Source organism: Ciconia boyciana, chromosome 15 (genome assembly GCF_034638445.1).
Source record: "Ciconia boyciana chromosome 15, ASM3463844v1, whole genome shotgun sequence".
Taxonomy (NCBI): Eukaryota; Metazoa; Chordata; class Aves; order Ciconiiformes; family Ciconiidae; genus Ciconia; species Ciconia boyciana.
Window position 1 is genome coordinate 5,020,211 of NC_132948.1, and position 23,440 is coordinate 5,043,650.

General features: G+C 40.4%; 1 protein-coding gene across 9 annotated transcripts in view; it reads left to right on the top strand.

Annotated features, from left to right (window-relative positions):
* Positions 1 to 23,440, top strand: part of DEPDC5 (DEP domain containing 5, GATOR1 subcomplex subunit) — a 49,527-nt gene that overhangs the window by 540 nt on the left and 25,547 nt on the right. For 6 of the 9 annotated variants that reach the window (XM_072880016.1, XM_072880015.1, XM_072880011.1 and 3 more), the window contains exons 2-24: positions 1,154 to 1,271; positions 2,025 to 2,112; positions 3,654 to 3,700; positions 4,194 to 4,279; positions 5,066 to 5,149; positions 5,817 to 5,866; positions 6,407 to 6,476; positions 6,823 to 6,901; positions 7,837 to 7,898; positions 9,341 to 9,410; positions 9,783 to 9,855; positions 10,579 to 10,682; positions 11,019 to 11,093; positions 11,924 to 12,058; positions 12,536 to 12,597; positions 12,704 to 12,777; positions 14,066 to 14,135; positions 14,673 to 14,709; positions 15,445 to 15,565; positions 16,711 to 16,934; positions 18,523 to 18,726; positions 19,245 to 19,380; positions 21,098 to 21,195. In XM_072880016.1, coding sequence (XP_072736117.1) covers positions 1,214 to 1,271; positions 2,025 to 2,112; positions 3,654 to 3,700; positions 4,194 to 4,279; positions 5,066 to 5,149; positions 5,817 to 5,866; positions 6,407 to 6,476; positions 6,823 to 6,901; positions 7,837 to 7,898; positions 9,341 to 9,410; positions 9,783 to 9,855; positions 10,579 to 10,682; positions 11,019 to 11,093; positions 11,924 to 12,058; positions 12,536 to 12,597; positions 12,704 to 12,777; positions 14,066 to 14,135; positions 14,673 to 14,709; positions 15,445 to 15,565; positions 16,711 to 16,934; positions 18,523 to 18,726; positions 19,245 to 19,380; positions 21,098 to 21,195 — 2,107 coding nt within the window. In that variant the 5' untranslated portion in view covers positions 1,154 to 1,213. Of the gene's footprint in view, positions 1 to 383; positions 485 to 1,153; positions 1,272 to 2,024; positions 2,113 to 3,653; positions 3,701 to 4,193; positions 4,280 to 5,065; positions 5,150 to 5,816; positions 5,867 to 6,406; positions 6,477 to 6,822; positions 6,902 to 7,836; positions 7,899 to 9,340; positions 9,411 to 9,782; positions 9,856 to 10,578; positions 10,683 to 11,018; positions 11,094 to 11,923; positions 12,059 to 12,535; positions 12,598 to 12,703; positions 12,778 to 14,065; positions 14,136 to 14,672; positions 14,710 to 15,444; positions 15,566 to 16,710; positions 16,935 to 18,522; positions 18,727 to 19,244; positions 19,381 to 21,097; positions 21,196 to 23,440 lie in introns of all 9 variants that reach the window. The other 3 variants (XM_072880010.1, XM_072880014.1, XM_072880008.1) reach the window with 2 other exon arrangements.

A 23,440-nucleotide genomic window follows, 5' to 3' on the forward strand; every position in this document is an offset into this window, starting at 1 on the left:
CGCCCGCCTTGAGGGTAGCGGGCCCCGCTGCTGCCGGACCGCCCCTGGCAGCGGCTCCGGGGGAGAAACTCGGGCGTCTGGCTTTACCCCCCGACTCAGTTTTATAAACCCGCAGCGGACGTTTCCGCAGCTGGGTGAATGACCGTAAGCACGAGGGCTGGCTGTAAAGGCTTCGGGGTTATTCGCTCTCCGTTTCCCCCCTGCGCGGCAGTACGCTGCCGGCCCTGCCTGCCTGTCGTGCCCTCGGTGCGAGTCCTGCCGTCGCAGGCTGCAGCCGGGTGTCTGTTTCTTCCAGACCCACATCAATTCCAAGTTTGAAGGTTTTATAGAGTTTATTTTAACAAACTCGGGATGTACGGTTTTTTCCCACCATGTCTTTGCAGCTTGGTAATTGAATCGACTTTCTGAAAAGCACGTCTGCAAGCTCAGTGCTCTAGTCTGTTTGGAAGGCATACTTTCCAGTTCCTCTGCGTTTTGATTTGGTGTAAGAGTACAGTTGTAACTAGAAGAGCTTGTATTTTAATAATGTGGCTATAGTTTTATGAAGAAAACCTTATTCCTCCTGATAATTGCCAGTTTAAATGCACTTCTAAAAAGAGTAAATTGTAGAAGTAGAGGTCCTCCGTTGAAATATGCTTTATTTTAAATGAAAGTGGGCAGGATGCAGTGGCTGATGCAGTTAAAGTAATGCAAACCAGTGCCTCAAACACAAGTGTTTGCCTGGCCCTGTACATCTGTAGTGCTGCCCTCCGCTGGGTACAGCTCTGCTGCTTGCTGTGAGATCACCCAGCTGTGGATTCCAGCGTCTTTGAAAGACATGGGGAAGAGGTGAAATGACAAAACCAGAAGATATAATTGTCAGTGGGCATAAGTCTGGGTATTCATTTTAATGCATTTAACACAAGGTTCAGAATTTATCCTCGAAGTAGAAAAGATATGATTTTAGAGAGCAGTACTAGCTCTCTGATGGGGCATGCTGGTGGAAGAGGTCATTACTAAACTTTTAGTCTGATGTTTATTAAACTTGGTAATGTGCCTGCCTTTCAGGTGTGGCATGCTTGGCTATGTGGTGGTACAACAGGCTTTGTTCACACAGAGTATAAAGAATGGTTTGTAATGACGAGATCTGTGTTTGCTTTCATTTCTTTATTAGATATGCAAGATGTCTTCAACTGTTTTTACTCAAAGCAGCTGAGAAGAACTGGAATTCAAGATGAGAACCAACAAGGTGTACAAGCTCGTCATACATAAGAAGGGTTTTGGAGGCAGTGGTCAGTATCTCCTGGTTCATAACAGTGAGACCAGCACTCACTGAATTGAAAGCAATTAACTGATTTGTTGATCTTTTTAACAAAACAGTGAAGATGGAACTTTGATGTGACAAGCAGTATTACCAGCCCGAGTTTGGAGAGCTCTTTTTTAATAGCAAGATACAGCAGAATAAAATTGCATTTGTCAGAACAGAATGAGATTGCACCTGTAAAATAAAATTGCTTCATTCTACTTCTTGCCCTTTTGTTGTGTTGCTTTTGTTTTAACTTTGTCTTTCAGTCACTCTTAATAAGTGACAGACAAGTCAGTGACTTGTGACTGTGTGTAGATGTGTTTCTGTGTACTAAGAAAAATGTCATTTATTTGATTGTTCCCCACTTTTAGATTTAAAATCATAGCATGTTAATAAAGCTTGTTAATAATTCTATAGCTATCTACTTTCCTGCTGGTGCTTGTTATATGAAAAATGCAGAAGAAGATTCTGCTTGCCTAATTAAGGCACACTTTTTTTGGTGAACAAATCTTTTGTGAAAGTTCTGTGGTTTGAAAGAAAAGGTTTTGCCCACAAGAGTGGCCAGACTGCAGGGGCTGGATAGGAGCACTGTCACGTAGTGAATATGATGCATTGCTGACATGTTAATCCAGGGCTGGTGTATTAACGTAGAGTAAGCTATTGCATACAAACATGCAAGTGTCTCTGTTTGGTATATATCTGTTCATTGCAGTTTTCCTCATTCGTTTATGTCTTGCAGATGATGAACTGGTGGTGAATCCTAAAGTATTTCTTCAGATCAAGCTGGGAGATGTTGTGGAAATTGCACATCCCAATGATGAATACAGGTGAATTCTCTTTTTGCTGATATAAGTCAGTTCAGTGGTTAGAGCACTGAAAGGGCATGTTCGTGTGCAGTGGCTTCTAGAGTGAGAGGCTCTTAGAGCTGATATAACTTTGCTTCAGGATGCTGCCATGTTTTTTTTCTGCCTGAAGAAAAGTAAAGGGGATAACTGTAGCAGGTGTTCTTCCTTTAATTTTGTGGAATTCTTTGTGTTTGGTGTTAGTTTGCGGACCTTTCATAGGGCAAGTAGCACCTGAATATAGAGTCTACAATGTCTTTATGCTCTTCATAGAGCTGCTGTTACCTAATGATTATTCTTTCATCCTATAGTATATCCTAGGCAAAATTAAAACTTCCTGGTCAGTTTATAAAAACATAAACGTTCTTATATGAAGCTGTTCATCCTGCAGCCCTTATCTAAAAAGTAGGAGTATACTTGTATGAGTTTCTGAGGAGTTCCTGTGTGACTTTCCCATTTAGAGTATCATCTTTACCTAAAGAGTACTTTACAATTATAATAGGTATAATTGTGTAATAGGTATAATAGTAGGACCTGGACAGGCTGGATCGATGGGCTGGGAGCAACTGTATGAGGTTCAACAAGGCCAAGTGCCAGGTCCTGCACTTGGGCCACAGCAACCCCAGGCAACGCTACAGGCTTGGTGAAGAGTGGCTGGAAAGCTGCCTGGCGGAAAAGGACCTGGGGGTGTTGGTTGACAGCCGGCTGAATATGAGCCAGCAGTGTGCCCAGGTGGCCAAGAAAGCCAATGGCATCCTGGCTTGTATCAAAAATAGTGTGGCCAGCAGGAGTAGGGCAGTGACCGTGCCCCTGTACTCGGCACTGGTGAGGCCGCACCTCAAATGCTGTGTTCAGTTTTGGGCCCCTCACTACAAGAGAGACATGGAGGGGCTGGAGCGTGTCCAGAGAAGGGCAACGGAGCTGGTGAAGGGTCTGGAGCACAAGGCTGATGGGGAGCGGCTGAGGGACCTGGGATTGTTCAGCCTGGAGAAAAGGAGGCTGAGGGGAGACCTTGTCGCGCTCTACAACTACCTGAAAGGAGGTTGTAGAGAGGTGGGGGTCAGTCTCTTCTCCCAGGTAACAAGTGATAGGACGAGAGGAAATGGCCTCAAGTTGTGCCAGGGGAGGTTTAGACTGGATATTAGGAAATTTTACTTCACCAAAAGGGTTGCTAAGCATTGGAACAGGCTGCCCAGGGAAGTGGTTGAGTCACCATCCCTGGAAGTATTTAAAAGCCATTTCAATGAGGTGCTTAGGGACATGGTGTAGTGGTGGTCTGGTAGTGTTAGGTTTACGGTTGGACTCGATGATCTTAAAGGTCTTTTCCAACCTGTACGATTCTGTGATAAAGAACAAGACAGGGTGACAGGCAGAGAGGATGATATATGAAGCTTTCTAGAAAATATTAATGCTTCTCTTTAGCTTATCCCATGCTCCGTGCTACTAAATAGTTTTGAGAGAGTGATTTACCAGAGTAGGCTGTTGGTATCTCAACTTGTCTACCTTTTTTCTTTTTTGTATGCTAGTCCCCTGCTTCTACAGGTGAAGTCACTTAAGGAAGATTTGCAGAAAGGTAAAACTCTAGACTCATAGCATGCGTAGTAAAATCGTAGACAAAGATTATGTGATTGGGCTGTACCTATGACTGAATAATGCATATAGTTTAACTTTGTAAGAAAACCAATGCTTTGTCTATTTCGGAATGGAAAGATTATAACTTTATCAGAAAACAAATAGCTAATTTTGAATCTGGTTTTGGTTGAGTAATGTGGGGTATGGTTTAAAGAAAATTGGCTTTTTAGCCTTAAATTTTTGTTTCTGCATTCTGACTGGCTGTATGTATTTTCTTCTTGCAGGAAGTATTTCAGCCTAAACTTTGAGTTTCTCTCGTCTACTTTGATTTTAATGACTCTTAAATTGGGCAACAGCTGAAAGAAGCTGTTGTCTTTTGCTGAGGCCCGAAGTGTTTCATGACAATCTCACTGTATTGCTTTTGTACTTGTAAACTACTTGAAACCTTTTGGGGATGTTCACTTCTCTGTTGTACTTTCTCATTTTTGTGGCAGAAACTATAAGTGTGGATCAGACAGTTGCACAAGTGTTCCGACTGCGGCCATACCAGGATGTCCATGTGAATGTTGTTGACCCAAAGGTGTGTGACTTTGCAACTTTTTTCCATCTGTCCCTTCACTTAGCTCAAATCAGAGCCCTGTGAATTTCCATCTACAGTAGTATTGGATAAAAAGGCATTTTTTTATTGAAAGGTATTTAGCCTTGTTTCCTAAGAAAATGAGGCTTGGGCAATTGAACTGTTTGTTATGTGTCTCTTTCTTCTCTCCCTACCATCCCTGCTCTCTTTTTGAAGTCTATGGACCAGCTTCAACACAGCTTGATAGAAATTTAGAAATTTCAAATATATTTAAATTCCAGAAATTCAGAATAACCAGGCAGAGTAAAGAGAAACAGTAAGTGGCCTAGTCAAAGGAAGAGCCATGGCATGGATTTGCATTATTTGACACCAGAGAGCCTTGTAAGAGAGGCATCTCTTGTGAATGTCCCAACTATCAAAAGAGCTTCAGTCAGAGCTTACATTCGGCATAAGACAAAAATCTGCAGGAAATGAGGCTTCCTTAATGTCATGAACAATGGAAGTAATTTGTTTTATTTGTGCTTCCAATTTGCACTGCGACTTGTAGCGCAGATTTAGTCCTTGGGCTTTTTCTGGTCACACTGTACAGTGTCTTGCAGCTCACAGTAGTTCCAGGTACATGCACAACTTTGGCAGTTATCCTGAGGGACTTCCCTTTTATCTTGCATCTATTAGGAGTATTGACTTGATTTAGAATGGCCTTCCCTGTAACATTATGTTCTTAACAGATTGACGGGTGCTACTTAGAAACAAGTAAAACCTAAGCACTGTTTTTCTTCCGTTTCCCAGGAGGTGACCTTGGACTTGGTGGAGCTGACCTTTAAAGATCAGTATATTGGGCGTGGGGATATGTGGCGACTGAAGAAAAGTTTGGTAAGGCCTCTACTGTCCTTATGTGTAAAGTGGAGGAGATTGCATACCTTTTTCTTTGCTTGCTGTAAAAGAAAATAAGTGTTTTACAAAATACAGAAAACTGAGGACGAGACCAGTGTCAACAGCTCCTGAGGAATTTATGCTCTAAGTGGTACATCAGAGCTGGAGAAATGGATGTAAATGTGTTGCAGAAAAAATTAATCCCATCATTTCCTACTTAATTGCAGTAATGTTAATTACTAATGCTGAGAGTTTTTTTTCTTGTGTTCTGAATTTTAATGATTTACTACATTTGGAAGGAATTGAATCCAAATGTTTTTCACGTAGAAGTATGCTAAAGTATCCCCTCTCAGATAGTACCACTTAATAACCACCTATTAGAATATTTTGTTTCTGCATCTCTGAAGTGCAGTCTTTAGTTCTTCTAAGTGCAGTGAATTAGACAAATGAACCCAATAAAAGTTCATATGTGTTAAAGACTATTTTCTGTTGTCTGTTGCAGAGGTTCCGTAGGCTGAGATATTAGTCGTAAATATGCTCAGTGGTTTTCGTGATTTTGTGGCCAAAGTCAGGTGTTTGAGTGTGAAAATTTTTTTTTTTTTTTGTAAATTGGTCTGCTCACTCTGAGCCTACTGTTCTTTTAACACCTGTAACTATTCTTTCTTAGGTCAGCACATGTGCATATGTCACCCAAAAAGTTGAATTTGCGGGTATCAGGTCAGTGCCTCCTCTGAGGGCTTACTGTTACTTACGGCTTTAGATTAGTGAGTCCAGAGTATCTAGCTGGAGAATGTTCTCTGAAAAATCCTTCACGTTTTATTGTTCTCTTACTCTTCTACAGATTTCTGTCTGCACCACAGGGTGGGGGAAGGCTTCTATCTGATTTGGGGTGGAAGAAACTAATAGTAGGACAGCCAGCCAGCCACACTTGTTGCCTCTGATGAATGCCAAATAATTTTCCTTTTACCTCTTATAATATTTCTCCCCCTTCCCAAGATGTATTAATAGTTCAGATGAGGGTTACTTCAGTTGCTGTTGAGATTGACAAGGGGACAAGGAAATGTGCAGATGCAGAGGGAAATGACTGTTTGACATCTTTTGGATTAAAGATCAGGTTTTAACCAAATAAAATTCTACTCTGTCTTCAAGTCATCCTTGAATGCAGATTTTGTTACATCCCTTATTTGCTCAAATGTTGATTCCCTAATCTTCGTATTCACTCTGGTTAGTAAATATTCTGCACTCCTTTTCTTCCAGGGCGCAGGCAGGTGAACTGTGGGTGAAGAGTGAGAAAGTCACTTGTGGATACATCAGTGAGGACACCCGGGTAAGATTTCAGGGAGCAGGGGAGGGGAAGTCTTTCCCTTCCTTTCCTTGCCAGGTTTCTTGTAATTCTACCTTGCTTGCAGATTTGTATGGATCATTTCAATTGGCTGTGTTGTAAGGTGAAGAATGGCAATAAATTCAGGAGAATGAATGATTAGTAAACTTCAACTCTTCTGCACTGGCAGCACTAGGAATTACTTGGACTGTTGAAATGCCAGCTTGTTAGAGGGGAAGTTCCCTATGATGCAGTGGGCACAGTCATATAAGTTGCTCTGTAGTTAACTTCTGCATTTGGCCCTTTTAGTGAATATGCCTTGTTTTACATAAGATCTTTCATTCCTTTGCAGGTGGTCTTCCGCTCCACTTCTGCCATGGTTTATATTTTTATCCAGATGAGCTGTGAAATGTGGGATTTTGATATTTATGGTATGTAGGTAACTGACCTGCCTGACTGCAAATGTGGATGGCAGCAGCTATCCTTTCTGCCCCTACTAGAAAACTGCCACTACTATTTATTTCTGCCACCACTAGAAAACTAAAATATCCTGCCTTTGGCCTAGGCAGCGCTCCGAGGTGTGCTATGGTACCCTCTTAGATCCATACTTGCAGTGCCACACTTTTCTGTCTCCTGAGTATTCCATAATTTTCCTGTCCCTACTGTAGGGCCTGAGTACCATTATCTCAGTGATGAAGTCAAGGAGGCCAGCTGACTATGAACCTTGGAAAAGTTTTCTGTGGATATAAACATGTTTGGGGATGAGGGCAGGTGTAAGCTTGTGTGAATCCTGAAACCAGAAACGTCTGGAAGTCCTGTGCAAAGAGGACCTTGATGTTTTAGCTTTCTCTTGAATTTGGTTTAGCGAGGAAGCAAAAGCCCTGCCTTAGCCCAGGTAGAGTCAGCTAGAAGTATTAAAACTTCAGGCATTAGGAATGAGTCACTTATCTGTGTCATTGTCCTTTTTTTTTTTTCTGGCGTAATTCCTTAGCAAACCTCTTACCACTTCCTTTGACCATGTGTTTAGGCATATGTAACTGGGCAACTATTCAAAACTGAGCAGGGGATCAGTTGTGCATACAATGCCTAAAAGATAGTACAGATGCTTTCCCAGCATGCTGCGAATGTGTTGGAAGAAGGAATTTAAAGGTCAGATCCTTTTTACAGTAAGAGTCTTGTTTACATCCTCTGAAATAGTCGTGCTTTTTAATCTTTTTATCATCTTCACTTTAGTGATATTAGCTTTCATTACACACACAGCTGCTGATTCTAATGAAAATAATTGTCCTAGAATCTCAGGGTTAAATATAACCCACAGTTGAAGTAACTGCTGTTATTTGATGCTTTGGAGATGTTTGCTTTGCAGGGGACCTATACTTTGAGAAAGCTGTGAACGGTTTCCTTGCTGACCTCTTCACAAAATGGAAGGTAAATAGCTGCTTGAGTTCATCCTGTTCTGAAAGAACAAGACAATGCCATCTTAATGAGCCCATTGATGTGCCAGTTCGAGGAAGACCCAGGTTGTGTCATTCAGTGCTAAGATTTACAGGACTTTGAGATGTGGCTCCTGGGCATCAAAAGAGTGGTTACTGCAGGTCTGCATTAAATCATATATGTGCCAAGTGATCCCAATACTGATCTGTTGTATCTGCTGTGTTTGTATCATACAATTTGTTTGTGTGGAGGCTCTGACTGGACTAAAGTCACTAAATGTGTGATATTTGTGATGTTTGTGCTTGAGCAGTAATGCACAAGTCTGTTTTACACAACTTTATTTGTTCCAGGACTCAGTTCCGAATATTTCCCTGGTACAGTGTGTAATCTGTTTAGTGCTGCTATCTTTTAGGATGAAGTGGTTCCAGGCTGTAGTATATGGGCCACTGATGATGTGCAAGCTTCTTGAAAGTGAGCTGCCTCAAAACCAAACAAAGCCTCACTGCCTCTTATGGCTGAACAACCCAGAGCTGTCTCCTGTCTCAGTGCATGATCTGGCTCAGAGCCAGGTACAACTGCTGTTAGCAGTCCTGCAGCAGACTTCCACTGACTTAAGAGAGAACCATATCAGTACTCAAAAAAGGTCATATATAAAATCTGCAACCTAAATTGAAAGAATAGCTAGACAAGGCAAAAGAGTCTGAAATCCTAAGTGTATAACATTTGTGCATAGTACAGCTCACGATGGTCCCAAATGTTAAGGAGAGCAGGAGCATGCCCAACAGATTTGTCTCATTTTCATTGTGCTTTTGGTCCGTTGGAGAGTTATTAGGAGCCCTGCATCACATGTCTGTAAAATACCTGTTTTGCTTTTAGTACTACTATACCATGTTGGATAGGGGCCTGAGGAACGCTGGGGCTCACGGGCTTTTCAAGCTTTTCCTTTTGAGGGGATGGCCAGTGTGCTCTTTACAGCTTAATTCCATTGCATGCATTAGCAGTGTAACTGTTCAGTGAAGTTCTAATTTTTGATTTCTTTGGAATTGTTGGGGGTATCTCTAAACAGTAACAAATAAGAATATCAAATTGCCGTGAGTATGTATAAAAAAAAAAAAGTCAACTGTCTTTATTTTTTTTAAACAAAAATCTTGCATCTTGGCAACTACAGAGAGGATTTTCTTTAGAGACTAGTGGAGAGTGCTCCTGTTAAATGTGATATAGCCTAGAAGCACAGAATCTACAGGAGAGACCATTGTGTTACTTCAGAGGCATATGCAGCACTCATGCAGATTTATTAATACAGCAGCCTACCTTTTTCTAGTTACCTTTGATCCTAGGTGTGAGGGGAAAGAGGGTGTTAGTGTCTGTGTAATACACAGTTTTCTACTGAATGTGACCCTTAAGGTTTTCTTTTTTCATCTGGTCTTCCTGGACAGGAGAAGAATTGCAGCCATGAAGTGACAGTGGTTCTATTTTCTAGAACATTTTACGAAGCAAAATCTATAGGTATGTAAATTCTTTATTTTCATGTTTCTATTTTTAAACCTTCTCTCTTGAAAGTTGGTCACAGGCTGCTGGGGACTTTTTTCTCTTTTTTTTTTTTTTATGTCCAAAGTATTCCCTACCAAGCACAGTGGACACAGCCGTTGTTACGAAAGTACTGCAGTGAAAACCTTACATACAAGAATATATGGCAAATTTTCCTTATCATAGTCAAGCTGTCATATTGTTTTAAAAGCAGTTTTAGTATTGTGTAGGAGAGCTGATATTTCTCAAAGGTTTGGGTTTTTTAAATGGAAATAACAGCTCCTTACTAGAAAAGATTAGTCACTTCTGTACAAAAGCATAGGATAATACATGCTTTTGCTTCTGTTTCAGATGAGTTTCCTGAAACGCATCGTGCATCAATTAGGCAGGATCACGAGGGAAGGTTTTATGAAGATTTTTATAAGTATGTCTTCCTCCCAGTACTTTTACCTCTTGTCCCATGGTATGTGTGCAACTTGTGTGGAGAACATCATGTTATTAACTGTAGGACCTTGCAAGGAATTAAGATAGTGAAAAACATCTATGTCTGAAACTGGCAGCAAATTGATGCATAGTTCCTGTTCCATCTGTGAATGCACACCCATATTTGCTAAGTCAGTCTTCCACGTGCATGTGAATGTTGTGTTGTCTGTGCTCTATTGGAATTGCCAATAAAGTTCTGTTGTGTTGGGAGTAGTTTTTGCATAAGGCTTGGCTATTTTTCAGATCTTTACATTCTTGAGTAGTTGATGGTGCCATTGCTGAAACCACAAGTGTTCCCAGTTAGGTACTGGAGCTCTTTGGCTGATGGTCACAACAGGTGCAGCTGTCAAAGCTGTCATTTGATTCTGAACTTGGACTTGTTAACAGTCTTACTGCTTTGTAGAACAGTGATGCTATTTGACTTATAATGTTGATCACCTATTTAGAAGTGAGAGATTATTCTGGCTGGGGATGTGCCCTGCTTTGTGTGTGCATCTACACCTTAGTGATTGCCACAAGTGTGCAGTAGTTCTAATGTGCTGCCTAGCAGAAGGAAGAAATGCTCACCTTTTTGTGCATTCCTTTTTCTATAGTTTGTTCATCCCTTCTCACTTCCTCTTCATAGCTTCCTTTCATGATCCTCATTAAGTTGTGCTCTTTCTAGAGTTGTAGTTCAGAATGAGAGACGAGAAGAGTGGACCTCGTTGCTTGTGACCATTAAAAAGCTTTTCATCCAGTATCCTGTGTTGGTACGACTAGAGCAAGCAGGTACAAAAATCCTCCTTCCCCATGCTTCTATCCTTTTATGTATTTTTTTTCTTTTTTTTTTTTTAAGTTGTGTGTAAACTCTCTAGTTTCAGTTGGAGTCTGGTATTGTACTACTTAGTGCTCTCCTGGCTAGGCTATTTTGCTTGGTCTCTCTGTGAGATATACCAATACCAATTTTGCCTGTAATTTGTTGGAGTGATAGGATTTACTACAAATGCAGTTTTATTTGGGGGGGAGGGGGTTTGGTTTTTGGTGTTTTGTTTGTTTGTTTTTTTAAAGCTAATCTATACAGAGATGATAATTTTTTTCTTTTTTTCCATTTGAACACTTGTCCAGAGGGCTTTCCTCCGGGTTACAATTCTACCTCGGCGCAAGGGAACTACCTGGAGGCCATAAATCTTTCATTCAATGGTAAGTTATGAACAATGGATAAAAATATACAGGGGAGGAACCATTAAAGCAGCTGCCAATGAATGGGTGTGGACTTCTGTTGCCAGTTCCTTAACACTGTGAAGAGGAGGGGAATATTAGGTGGCTATGTTGTCATTTTTGGCCTCAGAAGAAATTTTCTTGTGTGTCTCTGGAAAACCAGTGCCTCTCAAATAACTGAGTATTGGGTATTTCAGGCTTCAGGAACCATTTACAGGGCCTTGTTAACTTTTTCTTCTAGCTGTGTATCTGTACGAGAACCTCTTCAAAATCAGGTTAGATTAAACATGATTTAGGTGAAGCTGATCCATCTTTTTTTAGCAGGGAGATGGATTTGATGGGGTGGAAAGGCTCTCCAAAGATCTGCTTTTTGTGATTCTGTACATCAGATGTCATTTTGTCACTTAATGGCTGTCTCGTTACTCCCATGGGAGGGAGCACAGGATGTTATTTAAAATTATTAGTAATGGGCTTTACCTTGTTGGGCTTTTTTTGGGTTGGTTTGTTGGTTTTGGGGTTTTTTGAGATGTTTTAAAGGAAACACTAAGCACATGAGAAGAATATTCCTTTTTATGTATCTGGTTCCCATCTTTTCTTCTTTTCTGCCTAACTCCTCTCTCTTCTGTAGCTTTATTAACATTTATTGGTTGGACAAGGCTGTATACAAGCCCTCTCATGCTTGCACATGCTTTGTGGAAACTTATTTAATACCACTGTTAATAGAGAGTCACCTCCCTTGCTCTGAAAAAAAACCCACACCATCCAGCATCCTTTTTCTTTTAAAGTTAGTTCTTTCTAATTCTTTCTCTTAGTGTTTGACAAGCATTACATAAACCGGAACTTTGATCGGACTGGCCAGATGTCTGTGGTTATCACACCTGGTGTGGGTGTATTTGAAGTTGATCGACTCCTTATGATTCTCACCAAACAGCGGATGATAGACAATGGTAAATAACTAACGATACTGTGCAATCTTTATGAAGGCAAACGTACACTTGGAAAAGCTCTAGCCTTTTCTTGCTATGAAAAAGTATCTGTTGTAACTTGTGTGCTCTGGAAGGAGGGCTTACAGCTGGAAGACTTGTGTCCACACTTCATATTGCAATGGGCAGATTTTCAGAGAAGTTATAGGCATTTAATTTCTTTTGTTTGAACGAGAACTTCATCTGTCCATGCAGACCTTTCCCTTAAAGGATAATCTTGCATGACTTGCATTAGTTTAGAAGAAACATTTCTTACTGCCCGTGGCACTGTTGGTTTGTAATCATACCACGGGACTGTTAACTACCATTTTCAGTATAAGTACGTCTTAAAATCTGATATGAATACAAATTGGGCCTTCAGCTCAAATCAATGGTCTGTTTTGGCTTAGCATATCAGTCCTGCTTGATAGACAGCTAAACTCTACTGTTCTTTGTTTACAGGGATAGGTGTGGACTTGGTGTGCATGGGGGAACAACCATTGCATGCTGTACCACTCTTTAAGGTAATGCATGCTTCTTTTCCCTTCTCTCTGCTCCTACTAGAAATGTTACTCATTTGGTGACTAGCTAGACACAACTAGTTGCTATGCTTCTGAATTACTCTTACAGCTCCATAATCGCTGTGGACCTGGTGACTCCAGACTGGGTGATGACTACAATATTCCACACTGGATAAACCATAGGTAGGTAAACTCTATCAGCCTTTGCTAAACACTTCTGCTTTGCTTTCCTCTTTATAATCTGTTGAATTCTCTTTCTTCTTTCATTGTTTATTTCCTCTGCTCTCCTTGCAAAGCAAAGATATATATTATAATAGTCTTGCAGAACTAGGAGTGTTCATGCAGAACTCATGGCATTAATGCAACATATCAGATATGATAAGCAATTTGCAGAGGAAAAGGTCTTGATGTTAGGCTCTCTTTCCAGCTAACTTAGTTCTAACCTTTAGCTATGCTTGAAGGAAGTCAGAAAGCTAAATAAAAAAATACAATCACTTCAACTAGATTGGTTATTAGTGAAAACAACTACATCCCAAGTGAACAGTTATGGGTAGAGAAAATGTAGATAACATGGATAAATGTTGGAACAGTTGCAGGAAACACTGAGGCTCAGTGTTACATTCCTTCACTCCAAGACATGGTAGGTTTCTGTTCCACTTCCTGTTAAACTTCTGTGCCATAATACTCTCTCTTCTTTCCCTACACGTAGAGATCAGGGCTCAGGATGAAAACTACCTCCTCAGTCCTTGTTCTGCTGTAGGGTGTGTTTGTTTTTTTTCTCTCTTTTAATACCTCATTTTATCTGCCTGCATTAATTGACTGTCCTGACCATTTACCATTCATAGGTGGCTTATACCCAGTATTTTTGAGTGGCTGGAAGGCATCTGATCTCTGCCATAGATGAAAAAGGTGTTTGAAGGCTTATAATTATAAGGCACTATTTAAAAGATTCAGATGACAAGAAACACATCTTAATGAATAAATTATTTCAAATGGAGGAAGTCTGTAGTTTTCAAGCAGCTGATATGAGTCATTACTGTCATGTAAATTAGGGAGACAGTTGTGTAAAGTGCATAATACTTTATAAACAGTGGAAGTGGATACCTTTCTGTAGAAGGAGGAAGTGAACTGGGGAATGCAGATGTAAGCATATTAAGAAGAGGTCTAGACTGAGGCAGTGTGGGAATTAAAGGCTGGTCTTTAAGGAAAGAGTAGCTTCTCTCAAGTTAACACTCTCAAGTCAGTGTTTTCCATATGCTGTCTTAAGCAGAGAAAGGTATCCCCTTTTCTCCGTCTAATAGCTAGCTGAAATTCACGGGCTGTTTGCTTCCATATGCTGTCTTAAGCAGAGAAAGGTATCCCCTTTTCTCCATCTAACAGCTAGCTGAAATTCACAGGCTGTTTGCTGTGTAGCTAACCAACTATGTTCAATTCTTAGAAGACTGCTGAGCCACCCTGTTTTTTCTTTCAGTTTCTACACATCCAAAAGCCAGCTCCTGTGTAACAGCTTCACTCCACGGATCAAGCTGGCAGGAAGGAAAGTAGGTATCTTTCTGATTTATCTTTTTTTTTCTTACTAGCTTGTCAGATAGCTTTTCTCAGCCAAGCATCAGAATCTTTCTAGCAAGTATTCCAACAGCTGGAACTAAGTTTCTGTGTTAAAAGACAGTGAAAGCAAAGCTGTAATAATTGTTGTAGGGACTGTGAATGAGGGACTAGTTCGTAGGTCTTTCCTTTCTAGGATTAAACTAGGTGAGAAACGTTGTAGCCACCAGAAAAATTAAGAGTTTTATTTTGTAACAAAGAACTCCGTGGAGAGGAAGAAAGATGTTGACAAAGATGTGTTTTTACACAGGTTTGTGACTGAGTATCAGTAGCTAATACTTCTGAAGTGGTCTGGCTGCCTCACGGAGTCAGCAGGATAAACTTTGCCTGATGCTTGATTGCACTGGGGGATATTTCCTTAGAATGTGCTGACTGTCTCCCTTCTCTCTGTCTTTTTTTCTTGCTCTCTCTTTTTCTTTTTTTCTTTTTTGTGTTTTTTGGTCACTTCACACTTCCTTTGTTGGACCCTCCAGCCACTGACTGAGAAAGCAAAGAATAACCGAGATGCCTGTGAGTAATTCTGTTCTGGAATGATCTATCCCACTGACTCCCAGACTAACAGACAACTGTAGTAAGACAATGACACTTCAGCAAAAACACTACTGATGAGATGGGGGAAGGGACAATTGTTGCAGAAAACCATCAAAACCACATAGTCATTATCCAGGATGTTAATGTGCATATATCAGTTGCCTTCTTGGCAAATAACTAATACAGAGGGGTGAGTTTGTCCTGGCTGCTTGTCACCTGGCTAGAGAAATAGATGGTATCAGGCTGGTGTGCTAGCGGTACTGTTGGTGGGAGTAGAACAGGAGGGCGTTCACTGGCTTGGGATGTTGTCAGTGCTATGACCACAGAATTACAGTGGGAGAAGCCTGCATTCTTCTAATATCACCTTGTTTCAGGAAGGTGTACATTCTAAAAGTGAGGATGTCCATTCTTTCAAAGATGCTTTGAAATGTGCAATTCCCTTGTGAGGGAACTTGAGGCATCTGTTCACTGATTTGTTGATTATTAATTTAATGTCTTGGATATATGGGGGAAAGATATTAGGGTCTTAGCAACCCTGATCCAGAAGCACCAGCTTTGATAATTGAGCTGCTCCAGCTGTTTGCTCCTGAGATGTTTGTATGTGATTTCTTTTGGAATAGATACTTTTCTTAGTGGTGAGAGTTGGATACTTCTAACTTGCAGATCTTGAACATTCTTGAAAGAGGTTCCAGTGCTGTATGATTTTTATTTCAGCATTAGGGGCTCCAAAAGATGCTGAGAATGCCCTGCCTATCCAGGTAGATTATGATGGCTATGATGCCCAGGTGTTCAGACTGCCAGGCCCATCCAGAGCCCAGCGCTGTACCACTTTCAGGTAAGAGGCTTGTGAGTGTGCTAGATCTAGAGTAGCCATGTTATGGTGTATTTCTTGATGCATAAAATGCTTTGAAAAATCTAACGAGAATTAAGCTCCACGTACTTACAATTGAACAAAAAGCTTTAGCTCGTATTTATGGCTGGTTGTCTGGTATTTTACTTCTAAGATAGTGTGTGGGATCTAGGAAAAGGCTTAAGTATACTGTTTCCTGCATCTCTAATTTTGTCTGAAGTAGAATGAAGCTAGTCTCCCTTGCTAAGTTCCTAGCAGATTTGCAAGCTGGGTAAGAAAGTACTTGTGCAGAGTTGTAGAAATAGCATTAGTTTGATGCACTGCTTAGTAACTGGTGCTGAACGTGGAGTGATGGGGAATCTTCCCTGAAAATCATAGAATCATTAAGGCTGGAAAAGACCTTTAAGATAATCTAGTCCAACCGTCAACCCAACACCTCCATGCCTACTAAATGATACCTTTCTGAATGAGAGAAGAAACAGAGAAGTTGAGTGCAGGTACTCAAATACTCAATGGCCTTTCCTCTGAGAAGAAAGGCTAATTATCCTTGGGTCCTGGCCAAATTCATTGAACAATCTGTAAATTTTAGTGCTTTTTCAGGAGTATCAGACTGATGAACTTGTTTTGAAGTATGTTTTTGCTTTCCTTCTTTCAGTAGTATTGCCTAAATCTGAGGAATCTGTGCATGTGGACTCATTTGTTAATATGAGCAGCTTGTAGAAATCCATGCCGGAAGATGCCAGTACAATTTAATGTGGTTAATAATTCCAAGTAGTTTCCCTATAGCTATGTGTTCCTAGCACTGTAGGCTCAGGTCTAGTATCTTCTAGACCACATCTGTATTACCAGCTTGGTGTGGTGTCTGTAAAATTGCAGAAGAGTCAAGCATGCTCTTTTCCCAGCCGTTGTGCTAGAAGCATTTTAGTGTTCTTCTATTGTATGATGCACAAAAGTATATAGTACCCACATAGTAAAAAAAAATAGTGATAGCTTCCTTGTAGTCCTCTTCTTGAGTTCACCTATTGAGTATTCAGTCTCTTATATGACTTGGGCCTGTTCAAGCCCCTTGATAACCTAGGAATTAATCTCTATTTTCTTTCTTATCACTGGACATATCTCTCTGTTTTCAGCAGGTCTGTGAGGGAGAGAGAAAGTCGTACCAGAAAGAGCTCTAGTTCCTATGACGTCTCATGCAGCCCTTCTCTGCAAAGCCGCACGCTGCCCCCAGAGGAGGTGAGGAGCCAGGCTTCTGATGACAGCTCACTGGGCAAAATCTCCAACATCCTGATGATCCCACGGCCTCATCTGCACCAGTGTGAAGTCAGCAGCTCTTTGGGCTATACCAGCACCAGAGGTCAGCCTAAGGCAGATGGGAAAGTACCTTAAGTGGTGAGAGGGGAGAGAGAAGATGGAAGTTTGTGTTGGCCACTGCCAGGCCAACGCGGGGGAGATGGTGCTTATATTCGCATTCATGGTACACCTTTTCCAGACTTCCAGCTATGGCTGGGTGTGCATTCTCCCTTTGTTATCCTTGTCCAATTCCATTGCTTCTTTTTTTATTGGCTTGTCCTAAATAGAAGTGTCCTGACACTGATTTGCTCTTTTCCCTTGTCTGTTGCCTCCTTTAATATTTGACTATTCTCTTGTGCCTGCCTGCAAATGTGGACATATACAAGTAACTTTTTATTATCCAGGTCACCTATAATCTGTCAAATGAGAAATGGTCTTAGCAGTGAGCCCTGGGGGACCCTGCTTATAACTTCTCTCTGTGGGGATTTGTTGTCATTGAGAGTCACTTTCTGGATCCTTCCTTTTGACAATGTACTGCTGAGCTATCTTGGTGTGTTAGCAGTGCTGACAGTCTCCTTTTTTTCCTTCCAATTTAATTTTGTTCTCGGACAGTATGTGGTATCTTCCACAAACCCAACCCAACTAGGTAAATTGTATTCCTCCTGCAATTGCTTGACCTTCTGTAAAAATCTATCCCTGAAGGCTCCTTAGGTGGTGGTTTGGGGTTTTTTTTGTCATGCTTTGACACCTGATACCATATTTATCCTGTTACAGGAATTGGATTTACTGGTGTGGAACTGCCGTCACTCAGTGTACTTCACATTACATTTATGTTTCATGTTTTCCCCTGCTGTCACTTAATATACACATTGTTTTTTGGTATTTCTGTTACTCCTTTAGTTTGAAGGATAGTCTTGTGACCCAGCTGAATGTGTGCAACTGGATGGGGATGTGTGTGGAATAGGACTGGTGGGGAAGGAATAGTCAGTGTAAATGAGGATTTTCACATGTTCTAGTTGGCAGTATAGAGTGGTAAATGAGACCCTTTCCTTCTCTTTGGGATTTCCATTTGTTCAACAGAGTCATTGCTACTTAGTCATCTGGTTTATTACTTCTCTCTCCTATTTCTAAACAACTGCACTTCTGTCCTACATTGAATAGTAATGACTAACTGCTAGCTTGCTGAGATCATGTCCCACGTCTTCTTGAAGTAATCCCTTATTTCAGTGGTCAAATCTGAATGTTACAAAAAAGGCATATGTTGCTCGGTTGTAGCTTCTGCTACGTCTTTGATACTCATCCTGAAGTTTCTGGCGTGTCAGTCTTTTGATTTCTCAGGAATTCTCAAAGCTCTGAGTAATTCTTCATAGTTGACTTAGCAAGTGGTTTCTTTATGGCTTCATTTAGTATAAAGTGACACAGTATACAGCAATGCCGTAATGGCAGATGAAATAATATTCTTTCTTGTCTGGATTATTGTTTACGTTGTAACTTGCAGACTGGATTGAATTGCCTTCAGCTTCTCTCCCTGCCTACTCCTCAGCTCTCCTTATTCCCACTTACCCTGGGGAATCTTTATATCCCTAAGCAGTTCCTTCTCTTTTGCTTGGCTTCTGTGTGATCTCGCGCTGACTTTAAGTTGTGTTTTCTAGATGTCCTTGAGAACATGCTGGAGTCTCAGCAACGTGACTCCAGTGCCCCTGGGAGGTTCCATGTTGGCAGTGCAGAATCCATGCTGCACATTCGGCCTGGGGGATATACACCCCAGCGAGCACTGATAAACCCGTTTGCCCCATCCCGCATGCCCATGAAACTTACATCTAACAGGAGGCGCTGGATGCACACTTTTCCTGTGGGTAAGTCTGTTTCATAGCATATTAGATTGCTGTTACTTTTTCCTTTTCCAAGCATTAACACAACAAGAGAACCAATGTGAACTCTCGTGTCGTGAAGTACTCTGCACTGTAACAGAGGCTGAACTAAGTGTATAGGCTTGATAAATTGGAGATCCTCTTTTTGAAAATATTGCCATCTATTGGCAAACTTGCAGCATCAGGTACTGTGGAACAATCTTATAGTAGATGGAGACTCTTGAAGTGAATCGCAACTATAATTTGGGTTGACTTTCAGGTGCTGAATTGTTCTCATATTTGTTTAGCGCCTTGTAAGTAGGCTCTCCAAAATGTTTAAAAGAATATTCTGCTTTGCTGGCTTCAGAGAAGATGCCAGAGGTTCAAGTCTTTGAAGATTTTGTAAACATGCTTTTTTAGTTTCCATTAGTTAGCATTGCCTGCGTTGGTGACAAAAGGATGGTACAAGCAACTGAGGAATCAATGCAGATGTGGTGATTAATGATCAAACTGTAACTGTGTAGGTCCATCAGGAGAAGCTATCCAGATCCATCATCAAACCCGTCAGAATATGGCAGAAATGCAGGGCAATGGGCAGCAGGATTTGACTCATTCCTCTGCTGAACTGCTGGAGCTGGCTTACCATGAGGCAACTGGCAGGTGCGGTCCCTAGGATGAATCTGTGTAGACTTTGCACAAACATCCCTTTTTCTTAAAATTTTATATATGTTACAGTAAGGTAGTTATAGATTGTGATCTTTAAGTTTAATAATGTGTTGTGTCAGTGCCACATATGCAGGACATACTTTTATTTTGAGATACAAAGCTCTTTTGGCAAGGCTGGAGATGGTTTACTTCCCCTAATTTGGGCAAGGTGGTGGTTTATCACAGAGTTTGCAGTGCACGAGCGATACAATGCATCATTCATGGAATTGTTCAAAATTGCCTTATAAAAGCCTGTGTCTTTAATTCTTGACTTATTATCCCAAGAGCTGTGACCTTCATCCCAGAATGGAACATTTTTTAGCACAGGGCATAGCTGTGCCTCACAGTAACTGTTGAGTAATTTCAGTGCTATCCATTCAGTCCTGTCTTCCCCATTTAAGAAATACAGCCATCATAAACATCAAGGATGGATTGCAAATGAAAGTACCTGTGTTTGTAAACTAGTTTTCTTGTAAAAAACAGGCTTTGGTCAGTGTTGAGAGCTCATATTGATTGTTGGCTCTGAGAAGCAAAAAAGATCCCAGTGTTACTGGATGTGGTATGGTTGTGGGGAGGCTGTTTTTACAGTGAGAGAAATTAGATTGTTCACTTCACCTAAGCCATTTTTTAAGCTGCGCAGTTTTTCTCCAATCTCCAGATATTGTCTTACCGTTTTTTAATCTGATTATTCTTTTATTGACAAAATTTGTCCATGTTTTTCATGCATTATTAAATGTTGTTTACCAAAAACATTTTGGTAGATTAGGCAACTTTGAATTGCCAATAAGTTTGGTTTTTTCATCATTGACTTCGGTATCTTTCCCACTATGTGTTTCTTTCCTTTTGCATGCTTATAGAAATTCGTGTTACATATTGTTTCTGGATGTCCAGGGTGAGTGAGGAAACTGCTGGTATCCTCTGCCTTTTTCATTTTTAGGGGATTTTTTCCTGCTGTCTTCAAGCAGTCCCTCAAGCAATTGCACTGCCTAATTATTCTTTCATGCTTTTTTTTTTCTTTTATAGGGAAATTGTTGTCCTGTCTTATACTTTGTATTGTCCTTTAGAATACTCTAATCTCTTTCTGTGTTGCATAATTTTAATATGAAATCATCCTCACCAACTTTGTTCCCTAGTTCTACTTTAAAAAAAAAATTATTGCCTTTTTATTACTTACTTTAGCACACTAGGATGTACTTACTATCTTGTCATTAATGCCAATCTCTTGTGTCATATTCCTGATAATTCTTTTTCTTGATCTCTTTGTGGTCTCTGTGGATGACGTACTCATCCAAAGCAATTCGCTCAGTCTGGAATATTGGTTTTATAGACCATGAAATCAGATCTATAAATAACTAGCTAAGTTTTATTTCTCTCCTGGGAGGTATACAAGTAGCTGGTTCTCCACTGTCCTGCAAAGATAGTGCATTGGTTATTGCTAGAGGCAAAGAACAAACAGTATGGACAGATACAGAATATTGTTACAGCCTTCTCTGTGCTGCTTTTGTGCCTGTTACCATCTCTGCAAACATCATTAAGAGCATGGTTCCATCACTGGCTCAGCTGAGATGGCAGGCTGATTACTTGTTATTTGTTATATCAGCTCTTGTGAAAAGCAAGAAATGCTGCAAGTGAGGAAAGTTTGTATAATACAGGCTATTCTGTTTTTCTCCAGACATATCAGCTCTCGGCATCCAGGTGACAGTGCCTCTTTCCTGAGCTTCAGTGGAACAGAAGAGTACTCTAATGGTCTGGCTGGCAGCAACAGTGCAGGTAACAAAGCAATGATAGAGCATGGAGTTGGGAGAGAAGGCCCTTCCTTATTAGCAGTGACAAAGTAATAGAGCCAGAAGTCATGGAAGGTGGGTGGACCAGGCGTTACAAAGTAGAAAGAATCAATAACAGAAAAACTGTTTTCAACTTTTGAGTGATCCATTAATGCTCTTACTTGGACTTTTTGGTGTGTTGTAGTTTTTTGGGTTGGCTTGTTTTTTGTTTTTTGTTTAATGCGTCTCTACTTCTCTAGGTATGTCTTATCAATTTTAGTATAGGAAGATGCTCATTGTTTACATATGATAAGCTCTCAGGCAGTTGCTTAATTCCATAATAACAAAGCACTGATGTCCAGATGCAAAAAATAACTAAATATGCCCTGGTGTTGCTCCAAACTTTTTTTTTCTGGGTGGGGTTGCCTTAAGGTGTCAGCCTTTGGATTAAGAAACTTGTTTGAATATATATTTTACATATACAATCTGATGGAAGGAATAAAGTTTGGTCATATCTAGGTTTTGAGAGAAGCTGTAAAAAAGCAGGTTTCTTTTGCGTGGTAAGTTCTGGCATTTCCTGTCCTTATCTACAAATGCACTTTCTCCAGATTTTAAGCACTTTGAACATGGTGCTGCTTATACTAAATGTTACTCACACAGCCCAAAATATTTCATCACATTTTTGAGAGAAGACACATGTCTGTACTTACAGTTGAAGATTAGCACTGTCTTTCTTACCTTGTCCAGACACCTGAATTAGTGGAAATTTTCAACATTTCTTTTGAATCCTGTAAGCGGAACAACATGCCACACTAAGTACTTTGTTGTGTTGTGTGCTTTTTGCAACCTACCTTCTGATTTTATGGACGTGCTTTTTAGATAGGCACATGGAAAAAAAATTGATCTTTTGGACTACAGCATTCAAGACTTCTGTTCTTTTTTCAAAGCCAATTTAAAGATTATTTAAAAAAAAAAAATCACCCTTCTGAATTACATTTGGATGAAAACAATTGTTTTCCCCTATGCTCGTACCTTGAAGAGCCATAAAGAAGTTAGCAGGCTTAATTTTCTTGTGTGTCTCTTGTTCACGTAGTCACATTAAAGGTGATTTTGTTCTGTTGTTTCCTTCTGTGGAATTCATCTGAACACGTTTCATTTTCTTGCTTTACTTCTTTTTTTTCCTGCCTTCCCAATAGACTTTGTTTGTTCTCACAATTGCTAAACTGCATTTCAGCTGCTGGATACAATTTGCACAATGTAGATGCAGAGCATATCCTGGCAATAAACATGCTTGCATTTTATAGAAGTCTTTTGCGTCTGTAGATTGGATATAAATCATGTATGTGGTGGAAGTTAATCTGTGTCTGTCTTTGTGAAAGTTGTTATGAGCACCTTCCCTGACTAAACGCCCTCAGCCATCTGTAGCTGCCACACTGTGACTCAAGTGATTTGACTTTTATTTCTCCCTTATGGTTTGAGTCACCTATCAAATAAAACAGGCTTTTTTTATTTCCAAAAATGTGATTTCTCAGTGAGTCTGGTTCTCCTCTGCTGCCCACAGCATGTTTTGCTGCAACATGGGTTTCACAGTGAAAAATTACCCTGCCTGTTTACATTGACATTCAGTATGTTGTCTCTATTGTCCAGCAGATGGTATATGATAGTTCAGAGCAGATAAATCTTATTGCAGTTCCCTAACTAGATGGCAGATGGCATCAGCGGAGTTGGTGAAAGATGAATGCCGATTTGAGCCAGCTCTACTACTTTACTGGCATCATCATGGAAGCAGATAACCATCCTTTCTGCTAGTAAATGATATTTAGAGATATTTGATGTTGATATCAATTTCCTGGATAAATCTACATAAACTACTTTTTATAAAAATGGCTCCTTTTAAATGTCTGGAGGCATCCTGAAATTTGTATTTTGATAAATGCCGTTTAAGCCAGCAATTTTTCTCGTCTCCTTAGCTGCTCATTTCCTCTCATGTGCCACAAGAGCTGTTTATATAGCTACATGGTGAACCAGCTCAGGGAACTGATCCAAATGAAGAGTAACTGGGGTTTTTCTTTGCTGTATGGATTGTTTCACTGTAACTACACAAATATTGATGCTAATGCAGCAGACAGATGTCAAATGGGGACTAGGAAGAACTGGTCAAGGGGCACCATAGCATCATGTTGGCTTAGTGTTCACTGAGCTGTAGCTTTAGTATCTGTTTTCCAGGTTGATAGGCTACTTAGAACAAATCC